This window comes from Panicum virgatum, chromosome 1K (assembly GCF_016808335.1).
Source record: "Panicum virgatum strain AP13 chromosome 1K, P.virgatum_v5, whole genome shotgun sequence".
In the NCBI taxonomy this organism is placed as follows: domain Eukaryota; kingdom Viridiplantae; phylum Streptophyta; class Magnoliopsida; order Poales; family Poaceae; genus Panicum; species Panicum virgatum.
In genome coordinates, this window is record NC_053136.1 from 39481897 (window position 1) to 39498634 (window position 16738).

The 16738-nt window shown below is 40.5% G+C and overlaps 2 protein-coding genes across 6 annotated transcripts; both read left to right on the top strand.

Annotated features, from left to right (window-relative positions):
- Positions 1-1133: 1133 nt before the first annotated feature.
- On the top strand, positions 1134-5761 carry LOC120707145 (ribosomal RNA-processing protein 8-like). Its single transcript, XM_039991952.1, has 9 exons — positions 1134-1416; positions 1928-1989; positions 2410-2461; positions 2843-2957; positions 3065-3159; positions 3870-3976; positions 4062-4176; positions 5334-5378; positions 5464-5761. Exons 1-9 carry the CDS (start codon positions 1195-1197, stop codon positions 5530-5532), a joined length of 882 nt encoding a protein of 293 aa, XP_039847886.1. The 5' UTR covers positions 1134-1194; the 3' UTR covers positions 5533-5761.
- A 5150-nt stretch (positions 5762-10911) lies between these two features.
- On the top strand, positions 10912-16331 carry LOC120707152 (serine/threonine-protein kinase STY13-like). Of its 5 annotated transcripts, none has more exons than XM_039991978.1 (8): positions 10912-11072; positions 11220-11286; positions 12498-12684; positions 12779-12911; positions 13003-13198; positions 15032-15156; positions 15242-15400; positions 15575-16331. In XM_039991978.1, exons 3-8 carry the CDS (start codon positions 12554-12556, stop codon positions 15887-15889), a joined length of 1059 nt encoding a protein of 352 aa, XP_039847912.1. In that variant the 5' UTR covers positions 10912-11072; positions 11220-11286; positions 12498-12553; the 3' UTR covers positions 15890-16331. The 5 variants fall into 5 exon arrangements, with proteins under 5 accessions (XP_039847912.1, XP_039847899.1, XP_039847919.1 ...); XM_039991965.1 differs by having other exon boundaries at positions 12505-12684; XM_039991985.1 differs by having other exon boundaries at positions 11220-11282; positions 12496-12684.
- The last annotated feature ends 407 nt before the right edge of the window (positions 16332-16738 follow it).

Here is a 16738-nt window from a genome sequence, read left to right on the forward strand (position 1 = left end):
GGACCCATGCATGGGGCACAAATGTCAGTGAGGGTGTATGGATAAGGTTCTGGAATTAAAAATTGCGGCTAGATCCTGCCATCTTCTTTGGGCGCAAGTCGGGATCTCCTGGCCTGGTGGACCCCGCGCGCTCCGACGAGGCGCTGGCAAGTGGGCCCCATTGGATTTTCTTCGTGTGCTCGTTCGCCGTCGCTATGCCGGTGATGAGAGAGAGAGCGAAGCATTTATTTGGCGTGACTGGGCGAGGCGTGTCAAGGTCAGAGTGAGTGTGCTCTTCTTGCCGTGCAAGATGGGTGTTCCGCTGGATGCTCGGGCTAAGCAATTGATCGCCATTTAACTTGACACGGGATTAGTCGAGTTTCAAAACTATTGTATCAAATAATCCCTTGATTCTTTTTGATAGTTCTATTTTAGAAACTCAAATATTCACAATAGTGTTATTTGCTATTAGTATGGCTATGGCAATAAATAGCACCGGTAATAACTAATAAAGAGTTTTTAATTAAAATATTGGAGGACCAATTAAAAAATTTATATTGTATTTATTATATAATAAGTAGAATTATCGAAAGAGAATGGAGGAAGTAACGTAACAAACTCAAGAAGAAATGACAATAAAATGGCTTATGGGACGAAAATAACTACACGTGAGATATGAGATGGTTTTTACAATTTTCCACTTTCTCCTAAGTCATTGGCACTTGAAGGATCAAAGCGGGAAACACTTTCTTTTTAAAAAAAAAGCGGAAAACGCTTTGTTTAGATAAATCCGTTCCTTCCCACTATACAGGGGAAAATGTTCAAAATAAAGTGAAAAGTTTTCCTCTAAATCTTTTCAAACAGGGATGAAGAAGGTTGGTATTTTCTTTTCAAAATAAGATGGCCAAACGGGCTCAGTTGGTCAGGTGAGCGTGGGCTCACGCTGCTCGCCGCGGTTCGACGGGGCGCTTCATCTCTTTCTTAAACGATCTGTCAGTGGCTCGCTTCAAAAAAAAAAAGATGGCCAAACGGACTGCATGGCCCGGTACGGCCCAGGGCCCGCCGGCCAAGGACACGGTCCTGGGCCCAACCAGGATATTGGCGGCCCGCGTTCTGGATTCAGCAACGTAGCTCTGCGATAGTGGGCCACCATGTCAGCCGCACAACCTGCTGGAACCCGGGGAACCCTCGGCGCAGTCCCCCCCTCGCGTCCCCATGGAGCCTCCGCAGGAATCCGCCGCCGGTGACCGCAAGCGGCGCCGGCGAGGTGGCGGCCGGAACCGCCGGAAGCCCTCGTCGTCCTCGCAACAAGCGCCTCCGCCCGCGGCGGCACCCCCGCCGCTGCCCTCCCCTCCGTCAAAGCGGCGGCGCAAGGACGGCACCGGCCAGGCCGCGGCCACACCCAAGCGAGGCAACACCTCGAGCCTACTCGACAAGGTAACCTATATTACTTGGATTACATGTTCCTAGGAGTTTATGGCTCGGGGAAGTATTCAGCGGAGTGGGTAGTGGTGGAGGCTTCGTCGGTTGCTGTGCAACTTTGTTGAGCTGTTGGACTGCTTACTGGCTACAAAATTCGATGCTAATGCGAATATTTACAGTAGGTTGTGATCATTGGGATGTTCGATGCATGGTGTTCGTGTAGGACGAGCAATTCTTGGTAATCTTTTGTGCATCTAATTATAAGAGGCTGCTGAAAAAAAACATGATTAAATTCGGGTCCGCCACCATATGCCTCTGTGCTTTGTTGAGTCTACTGTATTGCTCCAATTCGCACAGCATTTCACATTTCGCGTGATTTTTTTGCCACCTGACAAATCTAACTAATTTTGTTGAGGAGTTGTTAACGATGGCTTGATATATGACCTTATGGGGTTTACCTTCTGTTTCTTGCTTTGGTCTTTTTATGCGAACAAATTAACCGATTTGTTGTCTGCTGACATTTTAGATGCGTGCAAGATTATCTGGTGGCCATTTCAGAATGCTAAACGAAAAGCTCTACACTTGCAGGTTCACATTATATCCACCACACCTCTGTTTAGTAGATGTGTTGGCTGGTTTAAATGCTATACTTTCTGTTATTGCATACAAATTTGAGACAATATTTAGGCCTAAGAATTTGCATTTTAAAGATACATGGTTTTATGTCTCACTAGATCTTACTCTCTGTACAAATACTGATAATTATAATTCGTTGTAGTGATGGAGGCTATGTAGACTATAATTGCCCTTGATATTTTCCCTGTTTGCTGTGCCTTGGACTTACTGTTAACAATTCTCTCATATGAATTTGTATGCCTGGTTGCTTTATCATCAATGCAGCATACTTTCTGAATACTAAAAGGGCCTTTAACTCTTGGAATTCATAGATAGCAGAGGTCTTTCTTTGCATGTTTAACATTTTCGCACATGTATTGTTTATCTTTGCAGTGGGCAGGATGCGTTTGACTACTTCAAAAATGACCCTAATCTTTTCGATGTGGTAAGTTGTTTTTCATCCCTGTTTTACTACTGGCATCTGCTAATACTAAAAGGGAATTTCCATTTTTCCATCACATTGTTTCTAGCTAACAAAAATTTGGGCATTGTGCGGATGTGCATAATTTATTTCCTGAAAATCATAAGTACAGTGCCACATTGTTATTTTTCTTTTTTTTATAATTTCATCTGTACTAGACCAATTTTAATTATTTTGTTCTTCACTTTAAAAAACATATAATTCGGTTTGCATATTCCATATTTCTATCGCAAAAAAATTCTTGCTTTGATCATTATGCAAAAGGATCTGGGATACTCTTTGTCCAGGAACTAATTAACCATGTCTATGAGGTTACATGCTTGAATTCACGTTACCCTCTTTTAGTATCATACAGGATATCGAGAACAGATGTCACATTGGCCAGAGCAGCCAGTAAATGTGATAATCAATTGGTTGAAGAGACATAATGCATCATGGACTGTTGCTGATTTTGGCTGTGGTAAGAATATTCTTACTTCCTGAAGCTGATGGGTTTTGCAAGTTTTCTCCCTCTTACATCATTGTATTTCCTGGTGCAATTATGAGAATACTATTTACATGTCGCAGGCAACGCAGCAGTTGCAAAAAATGTGGAGAACAAGGTTTTCTCCATTGATCTTGTTTCAGATGATCCTTCAGTGATTGCTTGTGATATGGCTCATGTAAGCACTAACTGCCTAATATTTTTTGATGCATTCAATTGTTAGGTAGCTACCCTTTCTGTTATTTTGCTAAATGTTCCTGGTAGTTCTATGCCATCTGTGTATTTTTTGCATGAATCTTGATAAGCTTGAGGACTGGTATTTCCTTGATGTTAATATGTTGTTCCTATTTTCTTAATAAAAGCTATCATAATTGAATATTAAGTTTTGATGAACGAATTGAAGATAATGTGCCTAAGTTAATATAGTCTCTATAAGGTGAGATGCATCAATTAAGCAAAAAAAAATTGCTTTATGTATTCTTTAATATGACATAATTGCACCTGTGTCGTGTTCACTAACTTATAGAAAGTTGAAGTGTTGGGTGACCCAGATAGTCAGAACGACAATTATATTGTTCATTTTATTGTTGACGGTTATGTTCTATGCCTTTACCTTTACTTCATCAAAAGAGTTCCTATCGTTCTTCGGATCCCCCTTTTTGAGAATTTTTCTATTCCTAATACTAGTAACATGCAAATGAATGAATTTATGACATAGTACTTCCATATTACCACAGTCTGTTTGAAAGGACATCCTATTTGTTATCAAACATTATGGTTTACCCCAGGATGGACCTAGGAATATTCAAACTGAATAAAATGGGTACTAAATTTCAATTTGTGTTCAAATCATTAAATCAACTAAACATTTTTTTTTCATCTCTGCAGACTCCATTGGATCCGTCCTCTGTAGATGTTGCAATATTTTGCCTTTCGTTGATGGGAACCAACTATCCAAGTTACTTGGAGGAAGCAAATAGGGTTCTCAAGCCAAGGTCTGCTCAAATCATCAGCTATTGCAACTTTACTGCAAAGGGTCTATGCCTCTTGTTTTCTTTACTGATAGATTTGTTTATGCAGTGGCTGGCTTGTTATTGCCGAAGTGCGAAGTAGGCTAGACCCAAACAACGGAGGTGCTGACCCTGAAAAGTTTTCTAAAGCCATCATCCAGCTTGGCTTTTCCCTTGTTTCAAAGGTTTGCATCTTTAGTTCCTCAGCTGAGTTTTGATTTGAATTATGATGAGGTAGCTGTATATAGTAAGTTCCGATGAGTACTGAAACATATGGTGCTAGCTAGCATGGGTTCCCTATGGACTTGATCAGTCTTCTCTCTGTATATGTAAGATCGATCATATGACCCATTCATGTGCTGAAAAATCAGCAACTCAAATGCTTGCCTGTGAGTTTCTTCAATTTTAGGTATTTGTTGACGTGCAGTTATTGACTCAAAATTAGTATATCCAGCTTACAGTAGAACAGATACATTTAATTTAGAAGTGGAGGTCCATTCCGTTCACTGTTTAGTTTCTCCTAGTTTATTTGTTATGGTTGTGTGGTTTCTAACATAAGCTAGTGCATGTGTTATAGTTGAAACCATTTGTTAGCATTGTATTATCGCTGTATATTATGTTCTGCAGTATGAAAATAGCTGGGTAAATCTAAATATACGGTGTTGGTATGTGGCTTCAATGCATTGATTAATAGCAGAATAGGATATTATGATTCTTGGAGGTATACCTGTTGCATCTTTACAATGTGATTCAGAAACTAATTGGTTTGTTGCCCCCTCTTTGTGAAGCTTGCATGAATTTTGGTTGTGAAATGTTTGCATTGATTATTGACATGTGATTTCCATATTCTATGCACGAGATTCTGTAATGTGCTCGAAGTTTGTTCAGTCCCTTCCGTTCTGGTACCTTCATAATTTCAGATATACGGTGCATCTTGGCCATGTTTGGGTGGTGGGCTAAAAGGGTAAAAGGGGTAAATTTGCATCCCATTTACCTCTAAAAATCCAAACATGTAGAGCAAATGTGTCTCTTTATCCATTTGCCCCCTCTTTACCTCTTTATCCCTTGGAGGGTGTCAAATTGGAGTAAAACTGGGTACATGAGGGACATTAATTGCTATTTCTAACCACTTTTACCCTCATTTTACCCCTAAATCCAAACGTCCTATGGAGTAAATTAGTTAGGGGCAAATGTGAAGTGTAAAACATTTACCTTTGGGTAAATCTTTACCCCTAAAATCCAAACAGGGCCCTTGTATTCCTGAAAGATAAATTCTTCATCTGCTTGGAAATAGATGCTTCTGATCATGCTTTCTAATTGGTTGCCGGTATCCTTTCTGCAGGACGAGAAAAACAAAATGTTCATTCTGTTCTACTTCAAGAAAAAGGTTAGTTGCACCTTTTGCTACCTTAATAACTGCCGCAATGATTCGGCCTTCACACTGAACTCAGTGCCTTGCCATGCCCCTGCAGGAAAAGAGTAAGGTGGCAAAGAGCATCGATTGGCCTCAGTTGAAACCTTGCCTGTACAAGCGTCGCTGATCTCATATCCACCAGTAAAACTGTAGTCGCACTAGAACTCTTGAAAAGTTACAAACTGGTGTATCTTGTTAGATTATTAGGTCTCAGCATGCCAGGGTCTCCCACCTCTGTTGTTTCAACCTTTTCCCCAGAACAGCCGTGTCTTATGTATTGGACCTCACAAAACAAGAGCTTGACCTATTGGTTAGTGCAATGCGATGTGATCGGGAAGTAATTTATAATTTGCCAATTGCCACTCGAATTAAATCTCACGCAAATTTCGTAATTGAGATGCGGGGCTGCCTTTGGTAATTGAGATGCTAAACTAATGCACAGTGTCAAATTTACTGTTCATTTAATGGAAATTTTACATAGAGAAAAAGAGGGGTGGAGCCCGGTATGGCCCTAAAAGCATCTCCAGCAAACTATCTATCTCTCTCCCTAATACTAAAAACCTGCCATTTAGGTAACCTGCCCTTAGGTAATGGGAGGTGCTCCAACAGACTACTAATCCTATTGCCAATACTAAAAAATTTTTGGCAATTGCCAAAACACCTCTCTCCCTCAAATGTAGGGGGTTTCTCCCGCCACCCTATCTTTTGAGTAATCTGCTACAGCAGTTGCTACCAAAAATGTAAAAAGTATAATTAGTAATGGAGAGAGAAAATATGTAGGATATGAGAGATAAGTAGTCTATTGGAGATGCTCTACGTGGGCTCCGCCATTGGAAGTGTGCATAGAGAAACTAATGGTGGGTCTATAAGAAGTAAACTGCTATGCACAACGCTGCATCGTTTGTCCGGTTGTCATAGAAAAAACTGATTTTATTGAATTGCTACCTCCGTCCCAAAAAAATATAATTCTAAATTTAAATTGAATTAAACTTTCTTAAATTTGACTAAGTTTATAGAAAGTATTATTTACGTTTATGACTCTAAATAAATATATTATGAGAAATATATTTTAGGGTAAAATTAATTATAATTATTTGGTACCATAAATAACATTAGGTTTTTATACATTTGGTTAAATATTTAGATGGATTGACTCGGTAGAAAACTAGAATTGCATTCTTTCTAGGACACTACTACCTGCCTCAAACTCAGGCACTTAGGCTATGTTTAGTTCGTGAAAAAATTTGGATTTTCGTACAGTAGCACATTTCATTGTTATTTAACAATTAATGTTCAATTATGGACTAATTAGGCTCAAAAGATTCATCTCGTATGAATCAGTTATACTGTGTATAATTAGTTATTTTTTCAATTGTATTTAATATTTCATGCATGTGTTCGAAGATTCGATGTGACAGATACTGTAGGAACTTTTTTGCCAACTAAACAGGACCTTTAAATACAAGCCAATTGAATATGACTTTTTCCCCCAAGGGTATAACCAGCTAAAGAGAATCCCCCCCCCCCCCCCCCCCCAAACAGCTCATACAAGGAATTTGCATTTTGCAAACAGGACAATATCAATCCACGCCAGGTCGTAGATGCAGCCATTGACTTGCGAGGTCGGGGGAAAACAACCGTTGCGGCGGGTGACCGTTGCTACCACCTTTCTCCTCTGGATCGCACCCATAATCGCGTCGGCGACTCGTTCTTCCGTCCGCCTGCCACCTCTCCGTCCAAAAAAAAACACGCGCCCTTTTCCATGCCCAGCGCCCAGCTTGCAGGAAATGGCATCCGAGTCCACGTATTACATGCGTCTAAGATAATTTCACGATAGGATCTCGTTTTGATAAATCTATTCCCTTCCATCCATATGGACCAGAGTGGAAAGGAAACTATTTTTTTTTCGTCAATTCCTCTCCATATGTACAGATCGTAGGGAATTCTTTTGCTTCTTTTGCAATTTAGCCCAAGGCGAATAAAACAAATCAGGCTAATTTTGTTGCGGAGCCGGAACACTAAACACGCATGTCATGTAGATGTTTTTTTGGCCAATATTGACTAGGTACCGTTATGAAACTGTCACTGAAACTTGTCCGAGTGCTTGTGTATGTCCCTAGTACAAAACGCCTCCATACTTCGTACAAAACGCAAACCCTCGCAAAAAAAAACGCAAACTCTGGCTAGTCACTACTCTAGATAGCAGGTACTACTAGTACGAAATAAGTCAAACATTAAAAAATTGTAAAAAAATAATAAACATATGATTTTGCGATAAACAAATGCCCCACGAGCACCGCCCTAATCCCAAGATCCATCCATCCATCAAGTACAGTACTGCTCCGTCCGTGCTGTGGTCGCGCTGCCGCTGCTTCTGCCAAGTGCCCCCCGTCAGTGTCAGGCTGAGGAACCAATCGTCATTAACAAAAGCGATTAGCTCGACCGAGCCATGATTAGGCGCGCAGATCCAGCGGGGGCCCTCGTGCTGCTGCTTCGCGCCACGCACCTTCACGCTCGCTCGCTGCTTCCTCGCAGCGCGCACGGCACGCCGATCTGCTTGCTGCACATCGCGATCGCTCGACGGTCGCCACGCGCTCTCCCGGCTGGCCAGATTCCAATCATGAGCGAGCAGGGGTTACGTGTGCCATGTCAGAGCATTTGTTTAAGGCGCGCCGGTGAATAATTTTATTCACGCTGATAGTCTCTTGTAAAAAAAATAGCACAACTCTCGAGTCAAACAACTTCAAATTTAAACAAATTTATACAAAATAGTATTAAAATTTATACTATAAAATAAATATTATTAGATTAATCATGTAAAAGATTTTCATACTAAATCTATTTGGAGACATAAGTATTGGTAATATTTTATATAAATTGGACAAATTTGTAATCATTTGATTTCTTGGGAAGCGAAAGTTGTATTTTTTTAGGACGGAGGGAGGTTCATTGGGGTTAAGGCCTTGTTTAGTTCCTTTCAAAATTTAAAAAATTTACAAGACTCTCCATCACATCGAATCTTTCAACGCATGCATATGAAGTATTAAATGTAGCTAAATAAAATAACTAATTACACAATTTGTCTATAATTTACGAGACGAATCTTTTGAGCCTAGTTAATCCATGGCGGGACAATAATTACCAAATACAAACAAAGTGCTATAGTGTTTTACACTCAAAACTTTATGCACAAGGCCTAAAGATCACCGGGCCAGTGTTTTTATATATATAGACCGAATCAAGGTTTTTACGGAAGATATTGAAAGCAACTGATCGAAAAATAAGGACTACTACTAGTCTACTATAGACAATGGCAGTTCCTTGGGAACAAAATCACCATTCTCATTGTACAGTCATTTGTAAACTGTAGTAAACGGAAAATAGATCAACGATGCATTTTGACGGCAAATATACCCCTGCCCCTGGTAAAGTGCTGACAAAAATATTTGAGAGCATCTCCAATAGTTTGGCAAATCAAGTTGCCATCTTTGATTTTTGGTAAAAACGTTAAAAATACTCCTCCAACAGTTTGATAAAAGACTTGGCAATTTTTGTCAACTTGGGAAAAACCAGCCTCCAGCGCGTAAATATACGCGCGCGGCGCGCAGTTGGCATCGTGGTTTCTAGTCAGGTGGGAGGATGAAAAAAGAAATAAATAACAGAGAAGGGTTCCTGATTTAAGTTTTCAAGAGGTGGAAGGGCATAAATATAATTTTGTTTCTCTCTCAGGGTTCCTAATGTAAGTTAGATCTGAATTTGGCAAGTGAATTATGCCAAACTGTTGGAGATAATCTCTTTTTTTACTTGGCATATCTTTTTAGAAGTTGGCAAAACACAAGATATGCCAAATAAAATATGGCAAACTCTTAGAGACACTCCAACTACAAGTCTACGGCACAAGCATCCGAAGCGAAGCTTGGACGTTTCCTTTTACAAAAAAGATTTCTTCACAGCACAACCACAAACAAAACAGCTCGAACTCCCTCCTAAAAATGGAACAACTTAAAAAAGAATATCTTGAAATTGTGCTGTTAGCGCAATTATTGGCGCAAGGACTATAATTATCACATTGGCGCGCTTGAGGTCTATCCCTATGACTATGAATACAAATTAAAAAGTTTCTCGGCACAAAGACTAGAGAGGAAAATTATCAACAAAAATCTCTCTTTTTGCAATGGGAAGCTACGGATGTAAATTGTAGAAAAATAAGTTGCCCGACTGTTGATATTAGCAAAAACACGTACGCATCCTGCTGCCAACAGGACTATCAGTTGTTGCTACCATAATATAGTCCGTGTGGGCTTTAATTTGTTTTTTTCTGTAATCATATCTTGAAGATGAAAGCGACATAGTTTAATCTCCAGTAGGCCTGTACCACGGCCACGGGTTTGATGATAAAAATTTAGGGAAGCTAATCTGACCTGTTCCTTAGCGCGTTTTGGACCTTTTGCACACCTTTCGTTTTCAAACCTCCATTTCGCGCACATCTTGTGACACCAGGTTACCATTTTCTATCAACACTGCTTCTACCCTATCAAGTACGATTGCTTGTTTGCATGCTTATTGTAAGTGCTTGGTGACCTTGACTGCAGGACTCTGCGATCCTCCATTACTCGTTAAAACCAATAAAGTCGCATTTCAAGAGGAACATAAAGTAGCATTTCACCCAAAAAAAAACTAAACTCCGGTGATGCAGAATCTTCACCCTATTTGAACTCATACTACTTTGAATTTTTAATTTCATTGGCCTAAACAAATGCATCTGGGTTGGAGAAAATCACTGGGCAGGACCGGAAGCTACGTTGATCCATGTAGAGCCAAATCTACTTGGTTATAAAACTAAACTAGTCGGTATTGCGGTACTTCTGTAGTTATAGTTTGCCATAGTTTCTTAGCCACATGTTTCGTATATCATAGAAATATTTGTTATATAAAATTTTTAATCACAAATGTGGTTTAAATTTTATCTGTCACACTTTTTTGATAGCAACGAATTATCTAAAATTTATCACCGTAAGAGCATCTCCAAGAGTTTACCAAATTTTACTTGGCAAATCTTGTGTTTTGCCAACTTCTAAAAAGACATGTCAAATAAAAAAAGAGTTCATCTCTAATAGTTTGGTATCATTCACTTGCCAAATCCAGATATTACTTACATCAGAAATCTGAGAGAGAAATAAAATTATGTTTATGCCCTTCCACCTCATAAAAACTTACATTAGGAACCCTGAGACTGAAACAAAATTATTTCTCAATATATGTACGCAACATCTAGTTTCCTATTACACGTGGATCTGTGCTGGTTTTGAAATCATATTATAGTTGTGAAGTATTGGTGATGTTATCTATCATACGCTATTTCATAGTACAGGTTGATAATCTTAGAGTTGATAAACTATCTTTATTATTATTGGAACTGCTCCTATAGTTACCGCGGTTATTGTTGGAGACGACTGAAAAATGTAGCGGAAAAATGGAAAATCGGAAAGTACGGGGAAGAGTCGCGGGAAGTCAAATGCACTTCTTCCTCCAGTGTACACTTCTTCTCCCGTTTACCTCTCCCCCACTCTCTCGTGGCCCTGTTTCCTGGCGGCGACGGCTGGGCGTGAGGCACCGCCCTTCGCCAGGTCTTCGCCGGGCCGGTCGCCGGCGACGAGCACCCACCAGGTACGCCCTCCCCTCCCCTTCTCCTCCCTCCTCGCTGTGCGAGACCGAGCACCCCAAACCCTATTGTAAGCTATTTGTGCTCGGATCTCCTCTCCACGCCTTCCCTTTCCCTTCCTCTCACGCGCTCTCTCGGCCTTCCTTTCCTAGCGGCGACGATCCCTTGGGCAGTTCTTCCTCCGGCGCTTCGCCGACGACGAGCATCCGAGAGAGAGAGGTATGCGCGCCCATTCCCTTACCTTCCTGCTGCGCGGAATCGAACTCCAAAAGCCTGACGTATACTGATTGTATTCGGATCTGACCATGTATTTTACCTACTAACTCCATTTTTTTTTTAAAAAAATGTCGGGTGTTCATGTGTACACGCATGTCCTTTGCTGGGTCCGCCCCTGGGGGTCGTGATGCAATGCCTTGGGCAATTCTTTTTTCTGGTAGATGGTAGACATGAGGAAAAAAAACAACTTGAGGCAAAGGAGAAAGGGGATAAATAGCTTTCGACTGCTGTTGTTTTGCGCCCAACTGCATTCTAACAGCTGAGTGGTTCAGTACGGGTGACCCTGCATTTTCAGTGTTTGTGGGGTTTTATTTGGTTTCTACTTTCTAGTACTTCATTCTTTTACTTCTTTTGCTGTGGTCAAGGTCCTAGTCTGTTCTTCTTCACTAATCACTAGGTGCTCAGAGAAACTAAACTATCATGCCGTGCGAAGCTGATGTGCAATTTAGTCGAATAGACGTGATCATTCCATTGCATCCATTTTCGGTGGCGTGCTCTGTTTCTGTACCTTTTCCACCAAACCTGTGAATGCTTTCAAATTCTTGAATATGGAGGACCTTCTAGCGTGCAGCCATTTCCAGCAAGGTGTTCTAAATGTGTACAAATGTACGATGCTGTTGTGTATTCCACAAATTATACTTTTGGAAGGTACTCAATTGTTGACCACGTGTACACACCGTCGCATGGGCATAGGTAATAAGGCGCAACCTAGAATAAGCCTTATATATTTGATGAATTCTACCTTTTACCAGTATCCGAATGTAGCGATGTATTATGAACACCCCCAGATAACCTAGTGTAGGTATAAAATAAAAGGATCCTGTGTAAATTCTACTTTTTAATTTTTGGAACTTGGTAGAAATACATATACCCGATGAGGTATTCCGCCATTTGTTCCTACTGTTCACATCTACTGGTTTCCATTTTCTTTTTGGAAGACCAGAATTCGTACAATGCACGGGACCTACTCATTTGCTGTAAGGTTATCTACTCGTGTGCTAACCAACTTATAAATACTTTCTAAAAGTAAATTTGTCGAATTCGCAAAGTCTCAGCCTTTTTACCTATATGTTCCGTGTGGTTTTCTACTTGTGCTCTTTGATATACCTTTCTAACAAACCGAGTGCTTTCTAAAAGTTGATCTTTTATTTAAGTTTACAGTGGGGTCTTGTGACCCCAGAAGACCCAAATCAGATAGTCGCCGTCAAGAATGGAATCTGGGAGTGGGTTCTATGCAGGCGAAGGTCTCTCCATCGATCCTAAGTGGCTTATCGACCCGAAGCTTCTCTTTGTTGGGCCACGCATTGGCGAGGGCGGACATGCAAAGGTCTATGAGGGGAAGTAAGGCTCATCTTCTTGAACTATCATCTTCAATTTCCTGATCGTTTGATTGATTACTCCTAATTGAGCATTTATTTGATGCTGGGATTGGCAGGTATAAGAACCAAAATGTTGCCATCAAGATTGTGCACAAAGGGGACACTCCTGAGGAGATGACCAAGAGGGAGGGGAGATTCTTGAGAGAGGTGTCCATGCTGTCAAGGGTGCAGCACAAGAATCTCGTCAAGGTCTACTTTTGCAGACTCGATCTATTATTTCCGCGTCAAGGAGATGATCAAGAGGGATTTTTATAAAATACTATGTCCACTTGTTTTACAGTTTATCGGGGCCTGCCTAGAACCTGTCATGGTGGTGGTGACTGAGCTTCTGGTGGGGGGCTCGTTGCGGAAGTACTTGGTCAATCTCAGGCCTAGGAGCCTTGAGCCTCATGTAGCAGTGGGGTTTGCATTGGACATTGCCCGAGCTATGGAATGCTTGCATGCACATGGGATCATTCATCGTGATCTTAAACCTGGTAACACTTGTCCTTGTGTGATCTGATCGTCTTGTGCTCTCTATATTATTCACTGCTTACTTTTGATAGATTTCTGCAAACTGTGGATAATACCTTTTCTTTTCACCATGTTTACCGTGCATGTGTCTTTATTTCTTTTGTAAAAAATACTTAACCAGCAATATCTACTTCTTGTTTTTAACAGTTGATTATTTATTTTTATACTGTAACATTAATCTTTTAATGGCATTTGTGTGGGTCTAGCACAGGTGGAAATGTGCCATATAGTTGTGGAATGAGAAGTTTATTCTCCTTGCACTATCACATGCTTTTGTCATTACATGTTATTAAGATTGTAGAAAGTATCGTAATTTTTCTTTTTTAAAAAGCTGCCTTTTCAGCTTTTGTGATTGTAAAAGCAGTGCCTCCTCTAGTTTTGTGGCATATTCAGATATTCTTATATGTTGGTTCACATCAAGCGCCCCCCCCCCCCCCCCCCCACCCCCAAATTATGTACATCTTATTTTATACATTGTGATTACAATAAATTTTTATTTGTGCTACCACTGTTCTCTTCTAAGATGGGGTCCAGATGGCAAGTGCCAATACATTGCATATTTCACTCATTTTACCATGGTTATCTCAGGATCTATTGTCCCCTTCTTGCTATTCTTTATTGTAGTGTGGTATAGTTCTATGGTGGATATTAATAATTCATCAAGATTATCATGGTGCTGATATCAGAAAGCTTAGAAAGCTTGCTAAGTACCCAACATAATGTTTTAACAAAACAAAATGATATATACATAGCAGTTCAAGGTTTTTCTTGGAGAGCCATGAGCCTCATGTTGCAGACACCAGTTTGAATCCTTTAACTTTGAAGTGTTTGGATAAATTTATATGTGGATGTACTCAAGTTTGAGTCTGTACGATCCTTATAGAGAACTTAGTGAAAGTATAGGCAGCTTCAGTTCTGACAGTCATGTTTCAAGGGTGGATTCTTTTGTATAGAGATTCCAACAGACTAGCAGCACATGATCATGTTCAGTTTGATACTTGCTGTATAACAAAGCACTATGCTGGCCACAAATATTGATAATGCTCGTACATCCATCAGATACTTGATGACTGGTCACAGATATAGTTCTACAGGTAGCCTCTAGTGCGAAGTTAGTAACCTACGTTCTTAAGTACAATGTTTAGGACAAGTTAATTAGTTCATTTTAGCTACTTAGCTTATTCGAAACGTCATATATTTTAAAACGAAGGGAGTAGAAGTTAAATGTGTTGAGCTATTGGCAATTAAAATGCAGAGATATTTATTAAAGAAGATTATAGAAGTACATTAGAGAGATATGAAGAAGTATTTTATTCACTAGAAAGTGATTGATTAGTTTTGGATTTAGTCAGTATAGTATGGCAACTTCAAGCTGCAGTTTTTGTCTTGATTCTACAGTGTAATTTATCAAGTAATAAAACATTAAGCATGAGATGTAGCTAGTGCATGACTTTTCCAGCCTACTGTCACTTCCAGTCCCAGACGCATCAAGAAATATAAATTAGCCCTGAATGATTGGTCATGACATAAGCATAGTTTGAAGATGTTGACTTCATTGGCCTGGTTGTGAATAGAAAATTACCTGTATCTGTGTTTCAGATCAGATATGTTCGATCTAACAATGCATATTTTTAATTTATTTGAATTATCGAAGCATATCAGGAATTTCCTTGGTCTATGTTCATCTTCCAGAGCTCATCTTTTTTCTCAAGTTCATTCTTTAAGGATCTGCCTGACACATGTTTATTCAGACAAAGTTGATCTCGTGTCGTTGTTGTTTCTTCCCTTATTTGCAGAGAATTTGGTGCTGACTGCAGACCAGAGAACAGTCAAACTTGTTGATCTTGGTTTGGCTAGAGAAGAGACGTTAACAGAGATGATGACTGCTGAGACCGGAACATACCGTTGGATGGCCCCTGAGGTTTCTATTATTGCGTCATATTTGTCAGTTGTCTGATCCTTTGTTTTCTGTATTATTATTGATGTATCCTGGAATGTCTCAACAGTTGTACAGCACAGTTACGTTGAGGCATGGAGAAAAGAAGCATTACAACCACAAAGTTGATGTTTACAGCTTTGCGATTGTGCTGTGGGAACTCCTTCACAATAAACTGCCCTTCGAGGGCATGTCTAATCTGCAAGCTGCGTATGCTGCTGCTTTCAAGGTAACATCTGATAATTAATTGTTGGAGGTATTCCTGGATTGTGTTCGCTTGTGTATGTTTCTGTACGTGTATACCGTATGGTGTTTCTAATGTCTCGCCACATGAATTTCTTTTTTATCCTTACACCACTGCGTGCATTTTATATTTAACCAGACAAAGCCTTATTTTGTGCAGAATATCAGACCAAGTGCAGATAACTTGCCTGAGGAGTTGTCAGAAATACTAACATCCTGCTGGAAGGAAGACCCGAACGACAGACCTAACTTCACGCAGATAGTGCAAATGCTCCTACATTACCTATCCACCCTTTCACCACAAGAAAACTTGGCCCCTCGCCGCACATTCAGTTCGGAGAACACAATCCTGCCTCCGGAATCTCCTGGGACAAGCTCACTGATGGCTTCCCGGGGCGACCTCGGCGACACACCAAAGGGGAAGAAGGAAGACAAGCCAAGGGGCTTCTTTTTCTGCTTCAGCGAGTGCTATTAGCACAACCATCCAAACGGAGCTCAAGAAGCTGCAAATACTAAAAGAAAGCATCACCCCCCTGATGCGCTGCGACTCGTTCACAGCCGGTCGATCGAGTCTCGGCGCACCCATAGTCCATATCCCCCAAGAACAGCGGAAGTCATAGTCGAACTGTTGTTTCTGCTAATCGGGTCTCCTGCATCGCTGACGTGTTGACATATCAGCAGGGTAAATCGAGTAACCTTTTGACTCCAGATAGTAATGATGGAAATAGCTTATCCCCTGTATTTTCCGTGAACCATGGTGCCATGGAGTTACTGCCGCGCGCCTAGATTGGCCGTCTCGCGCGCCATCTCGTATAGAAATAAACCAATAATTCGCATTGCATTCATCAGTTTCTCTGCTGCGCAAGCCTGCAATCTATACTGGGAGCTCTGTATTCTGTGTTCCCCGTTGGTGCACTTGCCCTGTCTGTCAGTGCTGTTCTGTTGAGAGTTTGATGCTACATACCCGTTTCAAAATATTTGTTACTCCTCGTTTTCCGTGCCAACTTTGACCAATTATTTTTTCCTGTAGAATGTTTATCAATGTTTAATGTTTATATATCACTAGATTTGTTATGAAATAGATTTTATTATTATTATTATATATTTTTAAGTATTTAGAAAAAAAAATTAGAAAAAAATGTTTAGTCAAAGTTGGCCCAATAAACGAGGAGTGACAAGTATTTTGAAACGGAGGTTGGTATATGAGTAGATCCTATTGTCCGACCCTTTGTACGTACCTGACCTTCTCTTTGGCCGGGGTCGGGACTTTAGGATTCTTTTGTTTGCAAGGTCGCCTGCGAATCTTCTCAACATAACAGCGCCA

Coding starts and splice junctions, on each gene's coding strand:
- LOC120707145 (XM_039991952.1), top strand. CDS start 1,195: ATGGAGCCTCCGCAGGAATCCGCCGCCGGTGACCGCAAGCGGCGCCGG. Junction 2,462..2,842: donor ACCCTAATCTTTTCGATGTG/GTAAGTTGTTTT, acceptor ACCCTCTTTTAG/TATCATACAGGATATCGAGA. Junction 3,160..3,869: donor TTGCTTGTGATATGGCTCAT/GTAAGCACTAAC, acceptor TCATCTCTGCAG/ACTCCATTGGATCCGTCCTC.
- LOC120707152 (XM_039991978.1), top strand. CDS start 12,554: ATGGAATCTGGGAGTGGGTTCTATGCAGGCGAAGGTCTCTCCATCGAT. Junction 12,912..13,002: donor AGCACAAGAATCTCGTCAAG/GTCTACTTTTGC, acceptor CTTGTTTTACAG/TTTATCGGGGCCTGCCTAGA. Junction 15,157..15,241: donor ACCGTTGGATGGCCCCTGAG/GTTTCTATTATT, acceptor ATGTCTCAACAG/TTGTACAGCACAGTTACGTT.